Consider the following 23,035-nt stretch of genomic DNA (forward strand, 5'->3'; position numbering starts at 1 on the left):
CCTAACAACCTGAGCCCCATCACACACCCACACCCCTCCTCTGCCCCGAGTCCCTTCCTGCACACAGCACCCCCTTCCTACACCCTACAACCCAACCCGCTGCCCTGGCCCTAAATTCATGGCCCTGCATACAATTTCCCCATGCAGATGTGTCCCTCAGGCCAAAAAGTCTGCCCACCCCCTGCACTAAACACAGGCGGCTACAGCAGGTTCTCCAGGCCTCTCATGGGGTCTGGGGCTGGTCTCCAACCCCTCATTTCGCAGCCCCTCCACAGGACCCAGACGCCATCATCACGGGCATGCCCCTGGCTGGGATTTCTAGGGCAGGCGGCCCCTGGGGCCCTTTACCCAGCTGCTGCCTCTTTCCCTTCCCCTCAGTTTCGTGACTCAGTTTCACTTCCCAGGGGCCGAGTACCCACCTGCCCTTCAGCCTTAAGCAACCGCCAACGCCTGCCCTGCCCAGCTCCCTGGGAGGTTTCGAAGAACAAAGCCCTGCCCAGCCCAGGTGCCCCCTGGAACCGGCTGCAAGGTGAGGGCAGCGGGTGTGACGCACTGAGAATTGGAGATGGTTCCAGCCAACGCCTGCCTCAGTTTCCCCATGCGCTGCAGGATGCACAAAAGGGTTAATGAGGCCTGTGGGACCAAACTGGACCCCCACCTCTCTGCCAGGAAGCCTGCCTTAGCACCCCCACTTTGCCGCTGACTGGGAGCTGCTCGGGGTAAGTCCATGCCCTAACCCCCTGCCCCAGCCCTGAGCCTGCATCCCCAGCCCAGAGCCCCCTCCCACACCCTGAACCCCTCATTCCCAGCCCCACCCCACAGGGCTCACCCCTGCTCCCCAACCCTCTGCCCCAGCTCTTTTGGGTCACAGGCATCAATTTTCTTCAACGGGGTCACCAGAAAAAAAGTTTGAAAACCACTGATCGAAGGGGCTGTCTTCTATAGCACCGTGCCTCAGTTTGCCCCCAGCTGTAACCAAAGGTAACAACTCGCCCTGTGTGTCTCTCAGCCATGGAGGTTGGGAGCTGGAATCTCTGCCATTATATCGTGCCAGCCGGTGGGCTAGAGAGCACCGAGTGGGTGCTCTGGGTGCGAGCCGCTGGCTAACGGAGCAGGGCCGAGAGCAGACAGCAGTGGCTCATGCTTTGGTGTGTGGCTCAGTGACGCCCCCGTCTGGTGGCTTCAGCCCCATGGCGATGACAACCTACTATAGCTACGCACATCCAGAGCTGGCTCCCAAGGGGCTGTGAGGGGTGGTTAGAAGAGCACTTGCTCTTGATGGGGACGGACAGCCTGTCCCAGCGGGCACCTGGGTCCTCCTCCCACCCCAACACCTTCGGGTAAGGCACAGCCCCCCCGTGCCTCAGTTTCCCCTCCCCCATAGCCTGCCTTGTCTCTTGATTGTAAGTTCTTTCAGGCAGGGATTTCTCCCACTCTCTTCCTGGGCGTGGCCCCGACTTCAGCGCCTCTCTGCCTGGACGGCAGCTGGCAGGACGGGGCACCCCCCCGATCCCAGCCCCCGAGGGGTCCCCAGTCTGTTTCAGCAACTCAAACACCCCCCATTCCTGGGCATTCACACCCTCCATTCCAGCTGCTCCGGAGAGCTGAGCCCTGACTTGGCAGCGCCACGTGGAGACAGACACAGGCGGGCGGACCCCGGGGGATTGGAAAAAGTGTTTAATTACGACGGGAAATAAAGGGGGGGGGGGGAAGACACTCCATATGCACACCGAGGGCCGGGGGGAGAGAGGGAATAACAGAACAGGCGGGGTGGGTGGAACAAGGAAATCCTTCTCAGCCAATACGCAACGGCACAGAAAGGCGCGAGGAGATGTCTCTACTACGGAATAACCATTACTGGCAGCCGTCGGCTGGGGGGGCCCTCAGGGGCAGGGAGGGAATCAGGAGGGGCGGGGGGGGGTCTTTCTTTTTGCGGAGGGGGGAGAAAACAATTGAAAAAAAAAAAACAAAAAACAAAAAACCATTTTGGCCATAAAATAGAAACCCGCTGCATGGCCGAAGGGCCGGCCCGGCCCGGCGGCTACCAGAAGTCGCGGCGGTGGTAGGAGTCGGGGTCGCAGTACTTGGTGACCACCACTCTGTTGGCGAACTTGCGGCCGGTGAGGCCCTGCATGGCCTTCTGGCAGTCGAAGACCGAGGTGAACTCCACGAAGATCTGGGGGGGGGCGGAGAGGGGAAGTGTTACGGTGCCAGCCAGACGTGGAGGTGAGGGTGCGGGGGCCGAGGTTGGCGCTGTCCCGCTGTCCCACCCCAGGAGCCCCCCCATCCTCTGCTGTACCCACCGGACCCCACTCCCATCCCAGAGCTGGAAAGAGAACCCAGGAGTCCTGGCTCCCAGCCTCCCCTGCTCTAACCACTAGACCCCCCCACCCCACCCCCCCGACCTGGATATACATGTATGGGTGGGTGGTGGGAGGGGGAAGGAGTGAACCCAGGCATCCTGACTCCCAGCGGCCCCCACAGCCAACCACTCCCCTCCCAGAGCCAGAGCCAGACCCCATGCGTCCTGGCTCCGAGCCCCGCCCCCGCCACTAGTCCCTACTTCCATGCACCTTGCCGCAGCCGGGCACCTCGACGCCGTCGACGGGCCGGGGGATCTCGATGGATTTGACCACCCCGTACTTGCTGCACTCATCCCGCACGTCCTCCACGATCTCCTCGTACTCCTCGTCGTCGAGCAGCTCTTCGGGCAGCACCATGTTCATGAGGCACAGCACCTCGGTGGGGTGCCCACCCATCTGCACCTGCGAGCTCATCAGCCCGGGCACCTGCAGCGTCACCGGGGTCTGGTTTATTGTGCTCTGTGGAGACCGGAGGGGGAGGGTTACGCACTGGCCCCGAGAGCCCCTTCCCAGCCAGACTGCCCCGGGCTCCAGCCTGCTGGTCCTGGCCCCGACCTCGCCCCTAGTGCTGGGATCTGAGGGAGGCCGCCACCCTGCCCCTTGGGGCTCGGAGAACCTCAGCCCTGGCGGTCGAGGGCGGGACGCTGCCTGCATCTGCCGGGAGCCTGAGCCCGTCGCCCTTTGGGGAGGAGGAGCAGGGCTCCCCCATCCGAATCAACTTGGAAGCCTCATAAGGCACCTGAAATCACCCCACCTGCGGCCTCTCCAGTAAGATACCCAGTGGGACCTCCCGAAGATGGCCCTGGCACCCCAAAATAACGCAGGAGGAAAGCATCACGTTTTCTGTTTGGGGAGGGAGGGGGGAGGGGAAAGGAAAACTGCCCCACCCGTTCTAGAAGCCTGGGAATTGCTAGACTAGATCAGACCGAAGGGCCCAGCTAGCCTGGGATACCAACCCCGCTTGCTCTAACTCATTCCCCTCCCTGAGCCAGGGAGAGAACCCAGGAGTCCTGGCTCCCAGCCCCCCTGCTCCAACCCACTAGACCCCACTCCCCTCCCCCAGCCGGGGAGAGAACCCAGGAGTCCCGGCTCCCACCCCCCCACTCACCAGCGTGGCGTTCTTGGCTCCGACGCTGGCTCTCTGCACCAGCAGTTTCTTGTCACCCAGTTGCATGCCGTTCAGCCCGGCGATGGCCTTCGAAATCAGAGGGGAAATGAATCTGGCTGCTCCCAGCGCCGCAGCGGGCTGCTCCTCCCCCCGGCCCCCCGCTGCAATCAGCACAGACGCGAAGGGCGATGGACAGACAGACGCGCGCACTCACTCACGCAGCTCTCCTCTGCCCCCGGGGCGCCTGGCCTACGCAGCGAGCTGGTGCTGGGAGCGCAGGAGCAGCCGGCTCCGAAGGCTCTCCTGTTCTCCCCCAGGGGGCGCTGCGTTACCTGTGTCTCTGAAGGCCTCCCAGGCCACGGGCACATGGCCAGTCCAGCCAGCGGGGGGCGCTTGGGCCGCGTGCCAGCCACGGACGCCCCCTCACCAGGCCGGCAGGGGAACCTCTTGACCGACTGCACAACCTTGCTGCATTTCCCCACGCAGCAGGGGGCGCCCAGCCCCCAAAAAGCCAGGTGCGGGGCAGGAGTACAGACCCCCTGGGGACGGGGATGCTCAAGACCAAGTGGAGGATGGGGAGGAGGGGCTGTGGGGACCCAGACAGACTGGAGACAAGAAGTGCAAAGGGGGGGGCGGCCACAGCACAGTGACCCAGACAGGCTCAAGTCAGGTTTGGGACAGGAAGTGGAGAGAGGGCACAGCCCCAAGAGACAGGCTGGGCACAGGGAGGCATGTGCCCAAAAGATGGGGTGACACAGTCAGGCTGGTGACAAGCCCAAGTCAGGCTCCTGACAGGGCGGGGAGCGCATGGAGGTCCAAAACACAGGCTGAGGACAGAAGTGGGGGGCGCCGCAGGGGGGGCAAAGGACAGGAAATGGTGGTGGGGGGCACAGGCCTAAAGGACAGGCCAAGGACAGGAAGTGGAAAGGGGGCGCAGGTCCGAAAGACAGGCTGGGGACAGGAAGGGCCGGATGTTGGGGGGGGGGGAGCCACAGAGACCCAGGCAGGCTGGAAACAGACCCAAGTCAGGTTTGGGACAGGAAGTGGAAAGAAGGGTGCAGGGACAGAAGGGGTTGTGGGGCACAGACAGGCTGGGGGCAGGACGACACACACACACACGCACCCTCTCGCAACTCACCCAAGCGCCGAGGTCTCGCGCCCAGCATGCACCATTAGACCAGCTCTTTCTAAGCCCTCCGGGGGTGGGGGTGGGGGGAGAGAGTTGGGGGAGGGGTTATGAAGTTACGCGCATCTAAGGACCCTCTCTGTGGCAGGATGCCCCTCTCCCGCCAGCGCCGGGGCTGACTTTTTGTGGGGGGCGATTTGAAGGGGCGCACGGGGGCGGGGTGGTTTGGTTGGTTGCTTGGTTTTTTGCTTTTTTTTTTTTTTAAATCCAAAAAAAAATACATTAAAAAAAATTATACATATACTTGCATTTGAACAACTACCGCTGGGAATGCAGCGCACAGAGGGCCCCTGCTGTTACGGTTCTCTTCCTCCTCCTCCCGCTATAACAAAAAGCACAGCGGGAGAAGAGAAAACACCGTTATATAGAAAGTCCGAAGAGATTTCTATAAGGCTGCAACCGACGCGGGCAAGTCAGGATCGGCGCTGGAGGCAGCTGCGGCTAAGGGAGGAGATTTCCCGGCCACAGCGGGATTTGATGGGGGGGTTTTATTTGGAGAGGGGGGGATCTTACCGGCTTGCATGGGCAGAGCAGAGCTGGGGTCTTCGGATTGGTTTGTGGCCGCTGTTCGGGCTAAGATTGGGGAGAAGGGGGGAAAAAGGGGGTGGGGGGAGAGAAAACGAGGCGATCACAGCGACGAGGCGCGGCCTATGGGGGCCCCCGGAGCTGTAAAGGAGAGAAAGGCTGGCGCTCCCTAGGGGTGGAGGAAAAAAAATTTCACCTGCTCAAGGAGGGGAGGAGGAAAAACCAAACAAAAGAAAACCAAAAAAAAAAAGGAGAACGCACACACCCCCACGGCTGGCTGGGCTGGCGGACGCAGGCCCCTCGGAGGGCGGCAGAGCTGCGAGGAGAGGCGGGCGGAGGAGGGGGGAGTTGGGAAGTACCTGGTCTGTGACGTTGATGTCCACGTACTCGCAGAAGGCGTAGCCCTTGGACAGCCCGGTGGCGCTGTCCTTCACCAGGTTGAAAGCCTTCAGCGGCCCGAAGGAAGTCAGCAGCTCCTTCACCTGGGGCGGACGGGGAGGGCAGTTGGGGCGGGCAGGCAGCGAGGACTCCTGGGCACGCCCCCCTGCCTCAGTTTACCCTCCCACTCTTTGTCTGCGTAGCCCAGGGGCTCTTTGGGGCAGGGTGGGCTCTCACTGTGTGCCCAGGCAGCACCCAAAACAACGGGCTCCCCTGGGCTTTGGCTGCCAGGGAGCACCTGGCATGATGCTCCCCCCTCAACTCGGTCGTTGGATGCCCAGGCAGTGCCTGGCATGGGTCTGTCTCGTGGCTAGGCGTGACGAGCGTTGAACGCCACCGCTGCAGCCTGCCGTAATTCAAAGCCTTCCCTAGCAAAGATTTCACATCGCCCCCACTCTCGGAGGGCAGCTCTGGCTCAAACCAGAGCAGATGGGTGTTGAGAGCCAGGATATGCGGGCGGAGAAGCCAGCGGGCCGGAGCGACTTGCGGGGAAAAGCCCATTCCCAGTGCCCCGTGGGGCTGACCTGGGCTTTGTCGGAGGGGGACCGCCCGCTGCCCCGTGCTCACCTGATCGTCATTCAGATAGTTGGGCAAACCCCCTATGAAGAGCTTGTGAGCGGAGTCCGGGACCACGGTGGACACGACACCTGCCGGGGAGAAGAGGGAAGGGAACCGATGGGTGTCCCACACTGTCCTGCACACTCTGGGGCAGCTGCAAGGGAGTTACGCCCCACGAGACAGCAACGCAGCCCCCGCTCGTCCCGCAGGGCCACCTTTGTGGTGGTCCCTGGAGTCACAGGCCCCGCACCCCAGCCCAGAGGGACCACATCCCAGCACCAGACGAGGGGTCCCCCTATAATCAGCCCCTGCACCCCAGCCCCAAAGGGCCGTGTCCCTGTGCAGGGAGAAGGGTCCTGCATAACCAGCCCCCAGTGGACTCTTGGACTCAGTCTTATCGGGGGCATCTGGTCCCTCCCTCCAATTTCTCCAGCCTCCCGAGCCCTGCTGCTCCACACCCAGACGGGCGTACGTGACGATGCCATGCAGAATGTGTCTAGGGAAGGGCTGGGCACCTGGCTGACCTGGGTAAGCTGATCTCCCTTGCCCCCGTGCCCTCTGGAAGAAGGTGCAGGCCCACTCACCCCTGTTGGCCCCACACCGGGGCCGGGGCGCTACTCACCTGGCACGTAGACAGACGGGTTCTCAGACATGCCGGGCAGCGGCTGATAATCATGGGGGCGGCGGATCTTCAGCGACTGCCCCTGGAAGATGATGCCGTCGAATGCCATGGCCTGGGTGGTCTCGTCCACGGAGCGGAACTGCAGGAGAACCAGGGAGGGGAGCCGATGAGGGACCCGGAGGAACTTAATGTGCATGCATGCCACAACCCAGAGCCCCTGCGCTCACGTGATCCACCAGAGATTCGGCCCACATCTGGCCCCCCCCCCGAGCGGGACCGCTGCCCAACTGCCCACCTAACCCAGTCTCCGAAAACAAGCCAAGCTACGCAGGACCCCTGTTGTGTCAACTGCCTTCTGCACAACGCCCCCTACTGGCCACGTCCGGAATAACCTGGCCCTTGCCCTGGCCCTGTCCCAGCCCATCGCTGGGGGGCGTCTTAATCCAGGTTCTGAGTAAAGTTTTGACCCAACATCCCCTTCCAGACACACACAAAACCCTCTGACCTGGTGTTTGAAGTCTAAGCTTTGTGACTCAGTTGGGAAAGATGGGGGGGGAGAGGAGCGGGGGCTAGAAGCCAGGTGTGTGCAGGGGGTGTGTGTGGTTAGAACCTGGGCAGGAACTTGCCCACTTTGCAGTGAGGATGCAGGCTAAGTCACGTGAGCGCTGATAACCCTCCAATGCCTTCCCACAATTCCCCTACGGGCCAGACGAGTTCCAAATCCTAGAACATCTCTGCACAAAGACCCCTGGAACCCGGGCCCAGCTGCGCAGGGCAGCGCAGCACCACGGGTCCAGCCATGCGGCCCGGTTGCTCACGCCCAGGCTAGCTGTCCCATGCAGGCATAGCCCTAGTGGTTGGCTGATGCCCCGGGACAGGGTGGGGTGTCCACCACGCTAGAGCGGGTGAAATGACTTCAACCCAAACTGATTTTCCACGGAGAACAGGGATTTTGGCAAAACAAAGTTTTGCACGAGAAGCACCTGCTTCCTGGGAAAAAAATACATTTTTGAGACAAAACCCAAATGCCCCAAAACCAAAATATTCCTATTTAACGCTGGTGTAGACTCCAGGCAAGCAAACTCTGCTCACCTCTACAAGCTCGACTTCATCTCCCTGGCTGCAGTGCATCATGGGACTCCCAGGATGCACTGCCTTCCCAATCCAAGAGGATAGGGCACAGTGCACCATGGGAGCTGTAGTTCCCTTGCCTCAAACCCTTATCTGTATTTACAGGCTTGGGTCCCTGCTGGCCAGACTACGTCACCCATGGAGCAACACAGCCAGGGACTCCCTTAATGCACGACCTCCCCTCTCCAAGAGGGTACCCAGGCTGTATTATGGAAGATGGAGTCCAAACAGGTGGCCCAGGATATAGAGGAGACTGGGAGCATGAATCACCCCCTGAACTACAACTCCCATGAGGCAAAGCAGCAGCCTTTCAGCATTGAAATATTTCAGTTTTCTGCCAAAATATTCGGGTATCCAAATTTTTGCTGAAAAATAGAAACTTTCCAGGAAAGAGGAAACATTTTCCCCTACTGGCTCTGGATCACACTCCTTCCCTTACACACGGCAAATGTTCCGTTATCCCCGCCAATGTCTCATCCTCCCTCCAGATGTTGAACGGATCCTGGCCTCAGTCCCATCATGTGGAAAGGAGTTCCACCGGCTACTGGTGGGGCCCAGCTTCCCACTACAGGCCCCTTCAGCCAGTAATCCCACTGCCATGCTGCCCCAGAGCAGACCACTAAGTCCAGTATGCTCCCCGCCCTGCTAGGACAGACTAGATCCAGTCCTGTATCCCTCGCCGCATGGGCAACACCCACCCATAACGCACTACGGGCCATGGTGCAATCTTCCTCCTGTCCCTGCTGCAATCAAACATCACCCTGGAGCATGGACTCTACATCCCCTTTACAGACTCCCAAGTCCAGAAGGGACCATTGGGATCATCTAGGTCTGGCCTAAGTCCAGACAACCTCACCCAGTGATCCCAGAACTGATTCTACAAGCTATTATGAAACCAAATTATTGAACAGGCAATTTGTGAGCACCTGGAAGGTAACAGGGCTACAAGAAATCGCCAGTATGGACTTGGCAAGAACAAATCCTGCCAAACCAACCTAACTGCCTTCTTTGACAGGATTATTGGCCTACCAGACAGGGAGACACGGCAGACCTGAAGTATCTTGATTTAGCAAAGCTTGACAGTCCCAAATGACATTCTAACAAGCAAACTAGGGAAAGGAGCTCCACATGAGATTCCCGTACGGTGGGTGCACACCTGGTTCAAAGACCAGCACTCAGACTAGTTAGCAATGGGTCGCTGTCAAACTGGGAGACTGGTCCGGCAGGGGTCGGTCCTGGGTCCGGTACTAGGCAATATTTTTGTTAGTGACTTGGATAACGAAGCGGAGCGTGCACCTATAAAATCTGCAGATGAGACTGAGCAGGGAGGGGTCACCAGCGCTTTGGAGGTTAGAATTCCAAACAACCGTGAACTGGGTCTGAGATCAACCAGACGAACTCCAAAAAAGACAAGCGCAAAGTGCTTCCCTTCGGAGACGGGGAGCCAAAGCACAGCTGCAAAATGGGGACTAACTGGCCAGGGGGTCGCACTGGCTTCCAAGGGAGGTTTTTAAGAACAGGCTGGACAAACTCCCATCAGGGACGGTCTAGGGACACTTCGTCCTGCCTCAGTGCAGGGGGCTGGACTCGATCTCTCGAGGTCCCTTCCAGCCTGGTATTTCTGATTCTGTAACTTTTTTTGGGGGTGGGGGGGAGCTCGAGAGGTGCTTTCAGAAGAAGAATCCAGTCTGAATTTCGACCAGCCGAGAGATGGCAAACCTACCCCAACCCTAGGTCAATTGCACCAATGGCTCATCCTCCTCCCGGGGCCCTGGAATTTGTTTCTTCATCTTCCTGGTCCTGCCTCTTTCTGCTGGACTGAAGGGTCCTCTGCCAGCAGAAATCTCCTCCCCAGGGAGGTGCTTGCAAGCTGAGGGCCAATCCCCCTTCGAACCATCTCCGGAGAGATTAAATCAACTAAGTTTCTGCCGTCTCACTACAAGGCAGGTTCACAGATTCTATAGCCAGAGAGGGACCACTGTGATCATCTAGTATCTAGTGCATAACACAGCTAGAGAACGTCCTCCAAATAGTTCCTGTTTGAACCATGGCAGATCGGTTTGAAAAACAGCCAGCATGGATTTCCGGTGCTGGAAATTCCACCCTGACCTTTGGTAGTTTGCTCCAGTGGTGAATTCCCCTCACGGCTAAAAATGTATGCCTTATTTCCAGTCTGAATCTGTCTAGCTTCAACCGGCAGACGTTGGAGCAGGTTAGACCTTGCTCTGCTAGACTAAAGAGCCCATGATCACATCTCTGTTCCCCATCTAGGTACTTAGAGACTGGACCAAGTGACTCCTTAACCTCCTAACTAAGCAGACTGATCTCCTGAAGTCTCTCACTATACGGAATGTTTTTCAGTCCTTTAATTGTTCTCGTGGCTTTTCTCTGAATGCTCTCAAATTTAGCAACATCCTTCTGGACTTGTGGACACCAGAATTGGACAACTGGGTATGTTACAGGAGCGCTGAGGAGCCCCAGGGCCTCATTGTGCCAGGCGCTGTACAGACAGAACGAAAAGCTGACTCACCTCCAGGAAAGCAAAATTCTTGTCCTGATTGATCTGCACAGCCAAGACGGGGTTGCCAGGGGCCTGGGTCAGGCCGCCAAGACGCATCTGAGCATTAAAGAAATCCATCATGGCCTCCTGCAGAGAGAGAAGGGGTGGGGGGGGAGAAGCGATGTAGGGCAGCAAACCAGTAGGCCCGGAATTTCAAATAGATAGCAAAGAGCAGGTGGGAAAACTGGAACAGCCTACTTGCCTTGCGTGATGGTAGCAAACTTTTGTGCTACGAGGGATTTCAGCCCCACAATTTTCACTTTAAAAAGAAATGGAAACAACTTTTTGATCTTGGTTTTTTGCTTGAGCAAGAGTCAAATTCAAATAATAAGAAAGAGAGCACTTCCCCTACTGCTATCTGGAAGGGGTGCTGGCCCCGGTTGTCACCAGGCAGGACAAATTAAAAGAAAGGGCTCGCAAGTCACTGGAGCGGAGGATGTTAAAACCACGCCAGCGTTACCGTTACCACGTCCAGGAGCGAAGAGGGCAAATTACTGAGACCCAAATTGCACTGCTCACCGGGTAAGTAGAGAGACCCGTCTGTATGTGTCACAGGGTCAGAGACCTGAGCCTACTCAGGACACGTGCAGCTACCAATTGCCAACAGCATTCACAGACACAGGCCCAGTTCCCCACCCAGGCACCCCAGGCCTCCTTGGCTTTCAGAACTGATCTCCCCCATGGAGGCTATCATGTAGCTGAGGGAGCGGTATACCCTTCAGCCACCTAGCTCAGGCAGTCGGCCCCAGTGAGATGCTTCGGTTAGTGTTTGCCCCAAAGCCGCTTATGTGTTTAGCTGCATGGCATCAACCTCGCTCCATGGATTCTGCTCTCCTTTGCTGCTAGCGCTGCCCTGTTTTGGGGAGAAAAGTTATATCTTCCAGCGCTCCTTGACGGGTCCCAGACAGAGAGAGAGAAAGAGTGCGGGCGACACACGGACAAGAGAGAGCAGCAGCTGGGCTGCCGAAGCCACCAGTACCTCAGTGATGCCGAAGGGGATATTTCCAACGTAGAGGCGGCGGGCCTGTCGGGTCATCTGGCTGCCGACCACCGGGACCGGGGTGGGGGTCACGGCCAATCCGTCGGGGGTCATGGTTGGGAGGAGAGCTGTGGCTGGAATCTGACCCGCGGCTAGGAGAGAGAAACACCAATCCACGCATTCAAAAGCCAATTTCCCTGCCCCGCCCCCATGCCGATGGGGAGTGGGGGGCAATGGGGCAGAGAGAGAGAGGCCTGGGGCGGTCGGCAGAGGTCTGCTCCCTGCTCGGACAGAAGGCACCTAGGCAGGATAGATACCTTGCATGGCTTTGTACTGCATGGGAGTGATGTGCTCGAACCCAGGCGGTGGCACGTCCCAGTACTTGCGGATCTTCTTCTTCTTCTCATGCCGAGGGGAGCGGCTGCCAAGAGAGGAGAGACGCGTCACTGGGCAGGAGGGGCAAGGTTTGGCCTGGGCTAGGATGACGGTTTCTACCCCACGAGATGCTTTGATCCAACCCCAGCCAGGGTCACCACTCAGGATTGGGGAGAGTTCCCAGCCCACTAGCCCTGCCCTCTTTTTTGGCCAATCCCAGCAGCAGCTTGAGGCAAGAGCCGAGCGCCTAGACCAGTAGGGGACAGCATGGAGCAGCCATGCTCTACCGTTGCTGACACAGAATCCCTCCTCCTTGGGGGTAAGCCAGTCCCTCCCATGCCTCAGTTTCCCTACCTGGGAGAACAGCACTCACCTCAAGGGGCCAGCAAGATTTAGAGGTGACCTGCAGAGGGGAGGGGGAAAAAAAAGGTCAGGTTGGTGCCCTTTCCTGCTTCTTTACGGCTGCTGAAAGGATCGTTCAGAGATTTCATTCCTGCATTCGCCATTCAGAGACTCTGGGGGCGACTGGAGAACTGGCTGGGTCAGGGCATTACAGGACCACCAGGAGAGAGACCCGATTCATCAAACAGGGGAAGGAATCTTCCGCTGACTTCCCCCAAAAGCCTGACGCTTGGCTCAGAGATCCCTGTCAAAATTCCCCTTCCAATTAAGGGCAGAGCAAGTATCGAATGCACTCTCCACGCAGCTCAACCAGGGGAGCTCCAGATGCAATAACCCCCACACCCCAAACGGGCTTACATGGATGTCCTGTCCCACCCCGAACCCCCAAGAATTTCAGACCATGTTACAGGGCCATTGCCATGTTTTACAGGCTTTATGAACAGCTGGAATGGCACTGGGAGGCAGAGGACAGCGCCGGCTGGAGGTAACGTAGGCGGGGGAGGGCCCTGGCACACAGCTCCTGGGGTGTTAATATTGGCTGCGGGTAACCCAATCGGCTCCTTTCAGGTCTCGCTGGACCTGTGTCTTGGCCCCGGCCTGTCAGCCCACCAAAGGGAAAGGGCTCTGTGGCAGCACACGTGGGAATGCAGAACCCGCGGTCTGCACTGCCTGGACTCCTAGTGCGCTGGGCCTGCCCCAAAGCTCCTGGCAGGGGGGAGTTATGTCTGAGAATGTCCCCCCAGAGAATGGCCAGTGGGGGATAGAGAGAGGTATCCTAATGGCAGGAGGATAGAGAGAGGTAAAGAGATTTATTCTCCCCCCACACGTATACAGGTAACAGAACAAGTTACTGCAGAGCCCGGAACAGAACCCAGGAGTCCTGGCTCCCAGCCCCCCTGCTCTAACCACTAGACCCCACACCTGTCTCAGAACTGGGGATAGAACCTGTGTTCCCTCCAAGCTGCGTAGCTGCCCAGGAATCAATCGAGTGCCGCACACTGATTAGCAGAGCCGTGCGCATTCAGCGGTGTGCGCTCGCTGCGCCCCTCAACCCCCGGCTGCTCTGCAGCCATGTTGCTCCTGCCCTCCGCCTTGGACTCCTGGCCAGCTGCTCGCGGGACCCTCCTGCTAGCTGAGCAGAGCGGGGAGGGGCACTGATATCAGGGTGTCCCTCTCCCCCCTGCCCATGTACCCCATCTCCGCAGGGCAGGGGAGGGGGGACAGGGCTCAGGAGCAGGAGAGCGGCTGCGGTCTAGATAACCAGCTTTCTGGTGAGTGAGTGCCTTAAAGAGAGAGCACACGGATCTCTCAGAGACTTCCCCAGCAACACACACACACACCCACACACACACACCCACCCAGTCTCTGGGTCTCTCTCTCTCTCTCACACACCCAGTTTCTGTGTCTCTCTCACACACAGTCTCCGTCTCTGACACACTCACCTCCCAACACATACTTGTGTTGTTGCTGTTGTTGTTAATTCTTGATTCTTCCTGCAATGCACATATAGTCTCTGTAATTTGACTCTTTCAAAGTGTGTTATTTTTGTTTGTTGACTGGTCTATGCATTTCATCATTTTATTTCTCTCTTAGCCTTGCATTTAATTCTTTGAGAACAGTGAGTTCTAAAATGCCTAACCTGTCCTGGCTGGAGTAATTATCCCTATGGGAACTTTTTAAAAATATATTCTCTCTAGGTTTTTGTGTTTCTACTGGTGGTGCACATCCGCACATTACCTGCACATGGATGGAAAAAAATTAGAGGGAACAAGGGATAGAACCCAGGAGTCCTGGCTCCCAGCCCCCACGGCTCTAACCCACTAGACCCCCTTCCCCCCTCCCAGGGCTAGGATAGAACCCAGGAGTCCTGGCTCCCAGTCCCTCTCCCCCACTCTAACCACTAGACCCCACTCCCCTCCCAGAGCTGGGGGGTAGAATCCAGGAATCCTGGCTCCCAGCCCCCCAGATCTCTTCCCAAGACCAGCGCTTGGGGCCAGCCATTCCCCCTCTGACTCCTCGAACCGGCCACAGCACCAGTGAGGAGCGGTGGGGGGGACAAAGGGTTTCTGGGGCCCAGCCTGCCCCTCCCTACCTGCGTCGCCTGCGGTCCCGCGAGACGCTGCGCTGGTCCCTGTTGCGCCTCTCCCGGCTGCGGCTGCGGCGCTTCCGTTCGCGGCTCCGCGAGCGGCTATGGCTGCGCTTCCGGTGACGGTTCTCCTTGTCGCGCTCTGCGGGGGGAGGGCGGGCAGGTTAGCAGGGGACACAAGCCCCCGCCCCAATTCTCAGTGTCCCATCCACCCCGCAGCTACCAGTCTCCCCACGTGGGGGCTTGGGCCTTGCTTGGCTCCACTGCAGGTCCAGTTGCAATGACAGGCTCCAGTTTGCCGGATGTAGCATGTGAGGGACTCCAGCTCCCAGCATGCAACACTCCCTCCATCTCAGAGGCGCAGCCAGCAAAGACTCCAGCTCCAGCCATGCTGCACTGCATGGCATGCTGGGAATCGTAGTTCTGGGGGCTGCACCTCTACACTTTGCCTTGTGATGGAGGTGGCACAAGCCCCCTAGGGAAGCCAGCCAGGCAGACAGCCACAAGGAACCACAAGGTCTTCTATCCAAGGAGCGTCCCCCCACACCCACAGAGCAGGGACAGACTGCCCTAGATGCCAGGACACAACCTTGATGCCAACTCTCCCCTCGATGCCACCTACCATGCAGCCTCCCCGATCCATTGCTCCCCCTTCTGCCTTCCCCCAACCGTCCCCACCCGATCCATTGCTCCCCCTTCTGCCTTCCCCCCCAACCATCCCCACCCGATCCATCGCCCCGTAGGAGCGCCAGACGAAACCCTCACGCACCCCATGCCTGCTGGGCTGGATAAGACCAGCCGCTCCCCACTGATCGCTACTTTATTGCCCCCCAACTGGGAGGGTCTCCCCCTCTAATCCCAGCGAGAAGAACAAAGGCCACATTTAGATGGCAAATGGGAAGGCAGCAGAGTCTAAGTGAATTAGGCACCAAACTAACTTTGTAAACCTGACCCAACAGGAAACAGAACCCAGCAGTGCAGATGCCCAGTTCTCCTCCCCCACTCTAACCACTAGACTCCACTCTCCTCCCAGAGCCGGGAGAGAACCCAGGAGTCCTGATTCATACGCCGGTGATCTAACCACTGGACTTCGCTGCCTCATACACCCCAGGCTCTGCTGTTTGCCTTTGCTATTTGCCCTGTCAATGTGACATTGAACAGCGCCTCTACCCCAGAACCACAGCTATATTCTCCCCCACCATATCCTGCTCTCTAAGCCCCAGATTCAGCGCCCCCCAGCTGCTATGTGGGGGCCCCCCCCAGAGCGAACCTCCTGCCTGATTTCAGGAAGCGCCAAGGAGCATCTGCCAACCCCATCTCAGCTGATGGGGGGGAAAAGGTCAGGTTTCCGGGTTTTTAATAGGCTCTGCTACTAGAGAAACTACGCTTCGAGGGGGGACTTCAAAAAGGTTTGAAGGTAAAAAAATAAGACACTATTCAAATATACCAACATACGGCTCCTGGGGCATCATGGGTGCCCCCCACCTGCCCCACAGCTTCCCAGTCACCCCCACAGCTCTCCTCTGGCCCCCTGCCTGCTCCATAGCCCATGTTCTCCCAGCCATCCTCTTCCCTCCATGTGCCCCATAACTTCAGCCCCCCATAACACCCCTTCCTCCAGCCCCCCAGCTGCCCCATAGCTTCCCAAGTCCCCAAAGTGCCCCCTCCACTCCCCCATAATTCTCCTTCCACAAGCCCCCCCCCCCATCTGCCCATAGCTTCCCAGCCCCTCACCCCATAGCCCCCATTCCCCTAGACCCCCACCTGCCCCATTGGCCCCCTTCCCCAACCCCCCACCTCCTCCATACCTTCCCAACCCCTCTTTATCCCCCCCCCGCCCCTTAGCTCCCCTTTGCCATCTCCCCTGACAGTGCCTCAATTTCCATCACCAAACTGGGAGTGGGAAGGACTAGACTTAGTCTGCGGAAGAGAAGAATGAGGGGGGATTTGATAGCTGCTTTCAACTACCTGAAAGGGGGTTCCAGAGAGGATGGTTCTAGACTATTCTCAGTGGTGGAAGAGGACAGGACAAGGAGTAATGATCTCAAGTTGCAGTGGGGGAGGTTTAGGTTGGATATTAGGAAAAGCTTTTTCACTAGGAGGGTGGTGAAACACTGGAATGCGTTACCCAGGGAGGTGGTGGAATCTCCTTCCTTAGTAGTTTTTAAGGTCAGGCTTGACAAAGCCCTGGCTGGGATGATTTAATTGGGGATGGGTCCTGCTTTTGAGCAGGGGGTTGGACTAGATGACCTCCTGAGGTCCCTTCCAACCCTGATATTCTATGATTCTATGACTTAACCACCAGGGCTGTGTTTCTCAGGTGCCCCTGCAACACCCCCAGGGCCCCAATCCCAGCTCCAGTGGCCTTGAACTGCACCTTCCCTCACGTCCCATAGGCTCTGCAGGGTTCAATTTTACAATGGAAATGGTCTGAGCCAGGAGGGAGCGGAAGGCCCAAGCTCCAGAACAGAGCAGGTGCCGGCCAGAGACCAGACCAAGAGCCCACAGCTGTGCTGGGAGGGAAAACAAAGGCTGGTGTCATGGGCCGGGCTGTACAAAGCCTTGTTTGTGAGGACTGATCTGTTGATCCAGCCATGTGCGTGAGAGAGGAGGGGGTTAGATTTCTCGGTGGTGGCAGGGGGGACAGGCTTGGCGAGCTCTGGAACTGTGCAAGACAGACGGCAGAGTGTGAAGCACCCCATTCCTAGTCCTGGGAGCAGCGGGAGGGAGTGGTTTTGGCACCTGCTTGGGAACCAGAGCAGGGGAGGGGTTTCAGCTCAGGGATAATCCACACTCCCAGATGTGGGTTTCCAGCCCGAGAGGGGAAAGCCAGGCCGGCAGCTATGGCGCCAGTCGAGATCCCAGTTCAATTCCCTGCTCTGCCACAGACTGCCTGCATGTCCTTGGTTCAGTCACTTAACCAGTCTGTGCCTCCATTTCCCCACAGTGTTGCCACACAGAGGCATTGGGAGCGTAAATACACTAAAGCATGTGAAGTGCATTGAGATCTACAAATGAAAAGCTCTAGGTAAGAGCTAGGGATGATAGTGACCAAGTCTGGAAAGCAACCAGAACTGCTGGGTTTCCATCTTGTCTAGAATGAACAGGGGAGAGCCCCTGGCCCATTGACGCCTGTTTACAAAGCAGGGAGAACACCCACCCTTTTATCCGCTGACCCTGGGCAAAGTCAACGCTCCCTGGCATCAGACTCATCAGGCCACAGTTCAGGCTGGACGGTTTCAGAGCCAACGGGACTGCGAAGGAGAGACCACCCTTGACTGCCCCAGAGGCTGTTTTGATCAGGGGGCAGTCAAGCGAGCCTCGAGCCCACGACCTCCAGGATTATTACCGAGCTCCTGAACCATTCAGCCACCCCACCCTTGGTCCTCAACTGCACGAGTTTATTGATCCCACTTGGTACCGCTGCACCTAGCAAGCTGGGCCCTGTTTCAATCACAACCGGACGTCCTAGAGACTAGGTTGCTCAGCTCAGCTCAGGGGCGTGACAGAGAGAGTTACCAGCGTGGCTTGATCTCGGGGAGATCAGCTGGTCTTGTGGCGAGGCAGTGAGGGAACATCTGGACTCCAGAGTTCTACTAACCCCCATGTCTAGATACGATAATTATCTGGCCCCCAGGACCTGTGGTAACTTAGCACCTCACTGTTCTTGATATATTGGTCTTCTCAGCAGCCCTGCACTATTGTCTCAACTTTCCAGATCACTCCCCAACTACCACTTCTCAGCTGGAGATCTCAAAGCACTTTAAAAGGAGAAGTCGCTTGCATTAGCCCCATTTTACGGATGGGGAAACTGAGGCATAGAGGTGACTTTTGCCAACACAGGGAATCTGCAGCCAAGCAGGGAATTGAATATGGATCCCCTAAGCACTAGACCATCTTTACAGGACTCAGCCGCCTTCCCCCAACCATGCCATGGCCCTACAGATGCCGACTGTCACTCTGAAAACTGGGCTCTAGGATCATGGCAGGACTGTGTTAGCCGGGGTTGATTTTCCATCACAGGCAGCTACTAGCACCCGCAGGACAGGTACATACAGATTTTCATGGGTAAATGTCAGTACATGTCTATTTCACACACCCAAAGGGAGAAAAAATTCTCATTGATAATCATTGACATTTACAGACAAGCAAAGTAGGAAGAACGCTGCTTGAGAACAAGGTCCCACCTCAACACGTACCAAACACACGGTGGCATTAGACCGTTATTGTCTGACCCACCCAGAACTTGCCACGGCCGTGAAAATTCAAATTGATAAAAATCTAAAAAATATGCTTAAAAACCCCCTAATTTCATGCAACTGTGAAAATTTAAATTGATAAACAGAAAAAACATTTAATGCCCATCATTTTGCACAACTGCAAAATTGTAAATCAGCACTTCCTCCAATTCCACGCAACTGTGAACATTCAAATAGATAAGAGAAAAAAATTAAAATCCATAATTTTGAGCTACTGACCATTTAAAGAGAGAAAAGTTTAAATCCCATAACTTTGTGCAACTGAAAATTTAAATGGATAAAAAGAGGAAATAAATGCTTAAAACCCCATAAATTTTCACAGTTCTTCAAAATTAAGTCAGGAAACAGAAAAAACGGTAAAACCCCATAATTTTTGCCCAACTGTGAAAATGTACATAAACAAAAGGAAAAAATGCTTTAAAATAATCCTTATCATCCATCCAAATTACAAAAAAAGAGACAGACTCAAATTCTGCCAAGCCGAGGAATATAATACCCCACACCTCTGAGGGGTTATTTATAAAGGCTTTGTGCTTTTAATAGGATGCTGGCTCTATTGGCTTCAGAGCTACCCTCCACTTTGACATAAGCAAGCCCCCAAAACACGATCTTTTTGTTGTTTTTATACAGGGATGGACTTGGAATTGATTCCATCTTCACCCCAGAGCAGGACGCCCCCTGTGCTTCCTTCCTAACACAAGGGAGATGACCATACAGTCACACAAAGGGTTTTAAACCCTTCTAGGTCCTGGGCCAGAGAAACCTACCGACCCATGGAGGGGTTTTCCCTAAGAGACCAAGCCACAGCCCCCCGCTTCCTACCCAATGCTGTAACAGGCAAGAGATTCACATCTGGCCCCTAAATTGCCCATGGCTGCCATCACCCCAGCATCCAAGTGCTGGGTGGGGACAGTAGACCTGCCCTGCCTCCCAAAATGCCCCCAATGGTGACATGTGCCCCTCCCTACTCCTATTGGACTTATTTGCCAAGAGGGGATGTCAGTTTCCTGCCCCAAGGAGGAAAAGGGGGTGATTTGGACTTCCCTCTCTCCCCAGTCTGAGGAGCCTGAGTCTGCTGGGATTGATGGTGTTCCTGCCCTTCTCTCTCCCAACCCCTCCCCCAGTCCCAGGGGGGAGAAGGGAGCACACCCACATGTTTTACCCCCTCCCCAAAGCATGCTAAGGTTAATAATGGAGCTCAGTGTCTCTGCTCAAGGGGATGCTACAGGGTGGAGAGGGTCAGACAGGAGGGAGCAGGGGCTGGCTGGGGGTATGCCAGTGGGGGAGGGACTGGCAGAAGGGGTGCAGAGGCCTGTGGGGTGCAGACCATGGAGTGAGAGGGGCACAGGGAGTTCAGGGTCAGGCTGGTAGGTTGTGGCAAAAGGGTGCTGGTGGAGGGCTATAGGGCAGGCACTCAAGGAGTGGGCAGGGAGCTCTGGGGGGATAGGTAGGGGTGCTGCTGGAGGGTATGTGGAGCAGGAGTTTGGGGCCGGGCAATGCTACAGGGCAGGAAGGCGGACACTGGCAGAGGAAAGGGGAAGTGGAGGGGGATAGAGAAGTTGGGGGCAGATAGGAGAGCTGGCTGGAGGCCATGCGGCAGTGGGGGGCCATAAGACAGGCACTCAGAGGTTGGGGACACAGACTGGAAGGGGGCTATAGGGCAGGCTGTAGAAGGGTGAGCTTGGCGGGGAAGGGACGCTGAAGGCATGGCCCTCAGGAAGGTGTTGGGACTAGGGGAATAGGAGCTATGGGGTAGGATGAGGAGCAGGCGAGGAGTGGTCTATGTGTTGGGAGATATGGGGTTGGCTAGAGATCTATAGGTTGGGGGGCTATAGAGCAGGGAATCTATGGGGTTGGCTGGGAGAGGCTAGGTAGAAGGTGTATAGGGCTGGAGATCTATGGGGCTGCATATAGGGCTATAGGGTAGGCAGGGAACTAGCATGGGGAGGGTCTATGAAGCTAGCTCAGACGATCCATGGGGGTAGCGAGAGACCTAGCTGGGAAGCTTATATGACTAGCTTAAGAGGCTCGGGGGCAGGGAAAGAGCCCTGGGGCCGGCCCGGGGGGGCGCTATGGGGCGGGGGGAGAGGGAGAGAGCCCTGGGGCCGGCCCGGGGGGGGGCGCTATGGGGAGCGGGGGAGCCGTGGGGGGCGCTATGGGGCGGGGGGGGAGCCGTGGGACCGGCCCGAGGGGGGCGCTATGGGGGGAAGCTGTGGGAGGCGCTATGGGGCGGGGGGGGGGGGAGCCGTGGGACCGGCCCGAGAGGGGCGCTATGGGGGGAAACTGTGGGAGGCGCTATGGGGCGAGGGGGGGGGAGCCGTGGGACCGGCCCGAGGGGGGCGCTATGGGGCGAGGGGGGGAGCTGTGGGGGGCGCTATGGGGCGAGGGGGGGAGCCGTGGGACCGGCCCGGGGGGGGCGCTATGGGACGGGGAGAAAACCGTGGGGCTGGCGGGAAGGGCCCCCCCAGCGCACGCCGCGGGCCGGGCCCAGTAGGCGTTGGTGGGCCCCGGTCCTGCCCGTTTTCCCCGGCTTGGTCCCGGCCCGGCCCCGCCCCCACCTTGCTTGTTCTCGTTGAGCTGCCGCTCGAACTCGTCGAAGTCGGACATCGCTGCCTCTGCCTCGCTCCCGCACAGGCCGCGGCGCCTCCCGCTCGGCCACTTCCGCCCCACGCTCGGGGATTTCCGCCGTCGCTCGGCCCCTTCCGCCCGGCGCTCGGGGATTTCCGCCGTCGCTCGGCCCCTTCCGCCCGGCGCTCGGGGATTTCCGCCGTCGCTCGGCCCCTTCCGCCCCGCGCTCGGGGATCTCCAGGCACCGCTGCTCGGAGACTCCGCCCACGTCGGGATCGCTGCTTCGGGGAGTTCCGTCAGCTCTTCGGCTCCGTCCTCTCCTCCCAGCCCTTCTCGACGCCGCTTCGGCTGTTTCCGGAGACGGGGGGCGCAGGCTTCGGCTCTTTCCGCCTCCGCGAAGAAGGAAAGAGCGCAGAATGTGGGGGAGGGGCCAGCAATCGAGCACTTCCGGGTGGGGCCGGAAATGGCGTAAGAGGGCAAAGGGCAATCACTCCCAGCCCCATAAATCCTCCCTGCGACCCCCAACTGCCCTAGAGTCCTCCAGCCCCCCGTGAGACCCCCCACGTGACTACACTCAACTCCTTATAGCCACCACTGAGTTCCCCAGTGACCCCCAGCCCCCATGCCTCCCCTGCCCCACAACCCCCTATTGCCATTGTTTCCCCCCCAGCTGGGCCCCCAACACCCACCCCACTAAATCCAGGTCCGCCCCTCCAGCCAGGCCCCCAACACCCACCCCACTAAATCCGGGTCCGCCCCTCCAGCCAGGCCCCCATTTGCATTGAAAGAGCTGGCCTACAGGACAAAGCCGTCTGCCCTCCAGTGCGCGGGTGCCTGTGATTCCAGCAGCAGGGTGCGCCCCAAAGGGGCTGTGGGCCTGGTTTTCGTGTGTTCCCTTTCCCACCAGAGTCGCCAGGCAACTGATGCCCAGGGCACTGCCAGAAATGTGGGGGTGGATGGGATGCAGCGTTCTGAAGCTCCCCCTTACAGATGGATGGCAAGAGGCTGTGGAGTCGAGCGTTCTTGCTGGGCCCCTTTGCACCAGGCGCTGTCTGAATGTCATGGAGGAGGTAAACCCTGCACCAAGTGTAGGGAAGAACAGGAGGACAACTGGTCCCAGGTGCCTGTAATTAATAAGCCCTGGGGCCACAAAATCATGACAAGCCCACTACACCCCATTCCTCTCCCAGAGCTGGGGAGAGAACCCAGGAGTCCTGACTCCCCAGCCCCCTACTCTACTCCGCTCCCCTGGTGACAGAACGCAGGAGCCCTGGCTCCCAGCCCGCCCTGCTCTAACCACTAGACCCCACTCCCCTCCCAGAGCTGGGGAGAGAACCCAGGAGTCCTGGCTCCCAGCCCCTCCTGCTCTAACCAATAGCCCTCACTCCCAGAGCTGGGGAGAGAACCCAGGATCTCTGTTCAGTATGACCCCGCCCTTCCTCCTTCCATATAGGATGGATTCAGCCACCCACTCTGAAATACCAGCGTCTCACCCTAGGGACACAATCCAAGGGGCTGGAGAACTCCTCTGGGATAGGTGGGGGGTTCCTGAGCTCCAGAGGGGATTCTGGGCCATGGCACAGAAAGGGGAAGGTGGGTGTAGGGCATCCCTGGTCAGGGATGGTCTGGGCCCAGCCATGCCCTGCGTGTTCACAGCCTCGGTTAATCTTTGCTCCAGCCCCTTTCAGTGGGTCTCCCTGCCCCCTGCTCCACTGGCCCCACAACGGGAGGGTGGGCCTATAGTGCCCCTTAGGGACAGAGGATCAGACCGATGCGACCATCTAGCCTGGTATTGCGTCGGCTTTGCACAAGATCACACCCATGGCCTCTCTCTGTGCCAGGCATGGGCTCCCTGTAAAAACAGCCCTGCACCTG

At 58.1% G+C, this 23,035-nt stretch overlaps 1 protein-coding gene across 3 annotated transcripts; it reads right to left on the reverse strand.

The window, feature by feature from the left end:
• Positions 1-1,662: 1,662 nt before the first annotated feature.
• Positions 1,663-21,443, reverse strand: U2AF2 (U2 small nuclear RNA auxiliary factor 2). Of its 3 annotated transcripts, none has more exons than XM_077840435.1 (13): positions 21,151-21,442; positions 14,340-14,475; positions 13,690-13,740; positions 12,219-12,248; positions 11,788-11,891; positions 11,471-11,622; positions 10,462-10,578; positions 6,801-6,939; positions 6,188-6,267; positions 5,542-5,664; positions 3,472-3,567; positions 2,574-2,822; positions 1,663-2,176 (listed from the first exon to the last, which is right to left on the reverse strand). In XM_077840435.1, the coding sequence occupies exons 1-13, from the start codon at positions 21,197-21,199 to the stop codon at positions 2,042-2,044; spliced, it is 1,461 nt and encodes a 486-aa protein (XP_077696561.1). In that variant the 5' UTR covers positions 21,200-21,442; the 3' UTR covers positions 1,663-2,041. The 3 variants fall into 3 exon arrangements, with proteins under 3 accessions (XP_077696561.1, XP_077696562.1, XP_077696563.1); XM_077840436.1 differs by having other exon boundaries at positions 3,472-3,558; positions 21,151-21,441; XM_077840437.1 differs by lacking the exon at positions 13,690-13,740 and having other exon boundaries at positions 21,151-21,443.
• Between the last annotated feature and the right edge of the window lie 1,592 nt (positions 21,444-23,035).

The sequence above is a fragment of the Eretmochelys imbricata genome, chromosome 23 (genome assembly GCF_965152235.1).
Source record: "Eretmochelys imbricata isolate rEreImb1 chromosome 23, rEreImb1.hap1, whole genome shotgun sequence".
NCBI lineage: Eukaryota > Metazoa > Chordata > Testudines > Cheloniidae > Eretmochelys > Eretmochelys imbricata.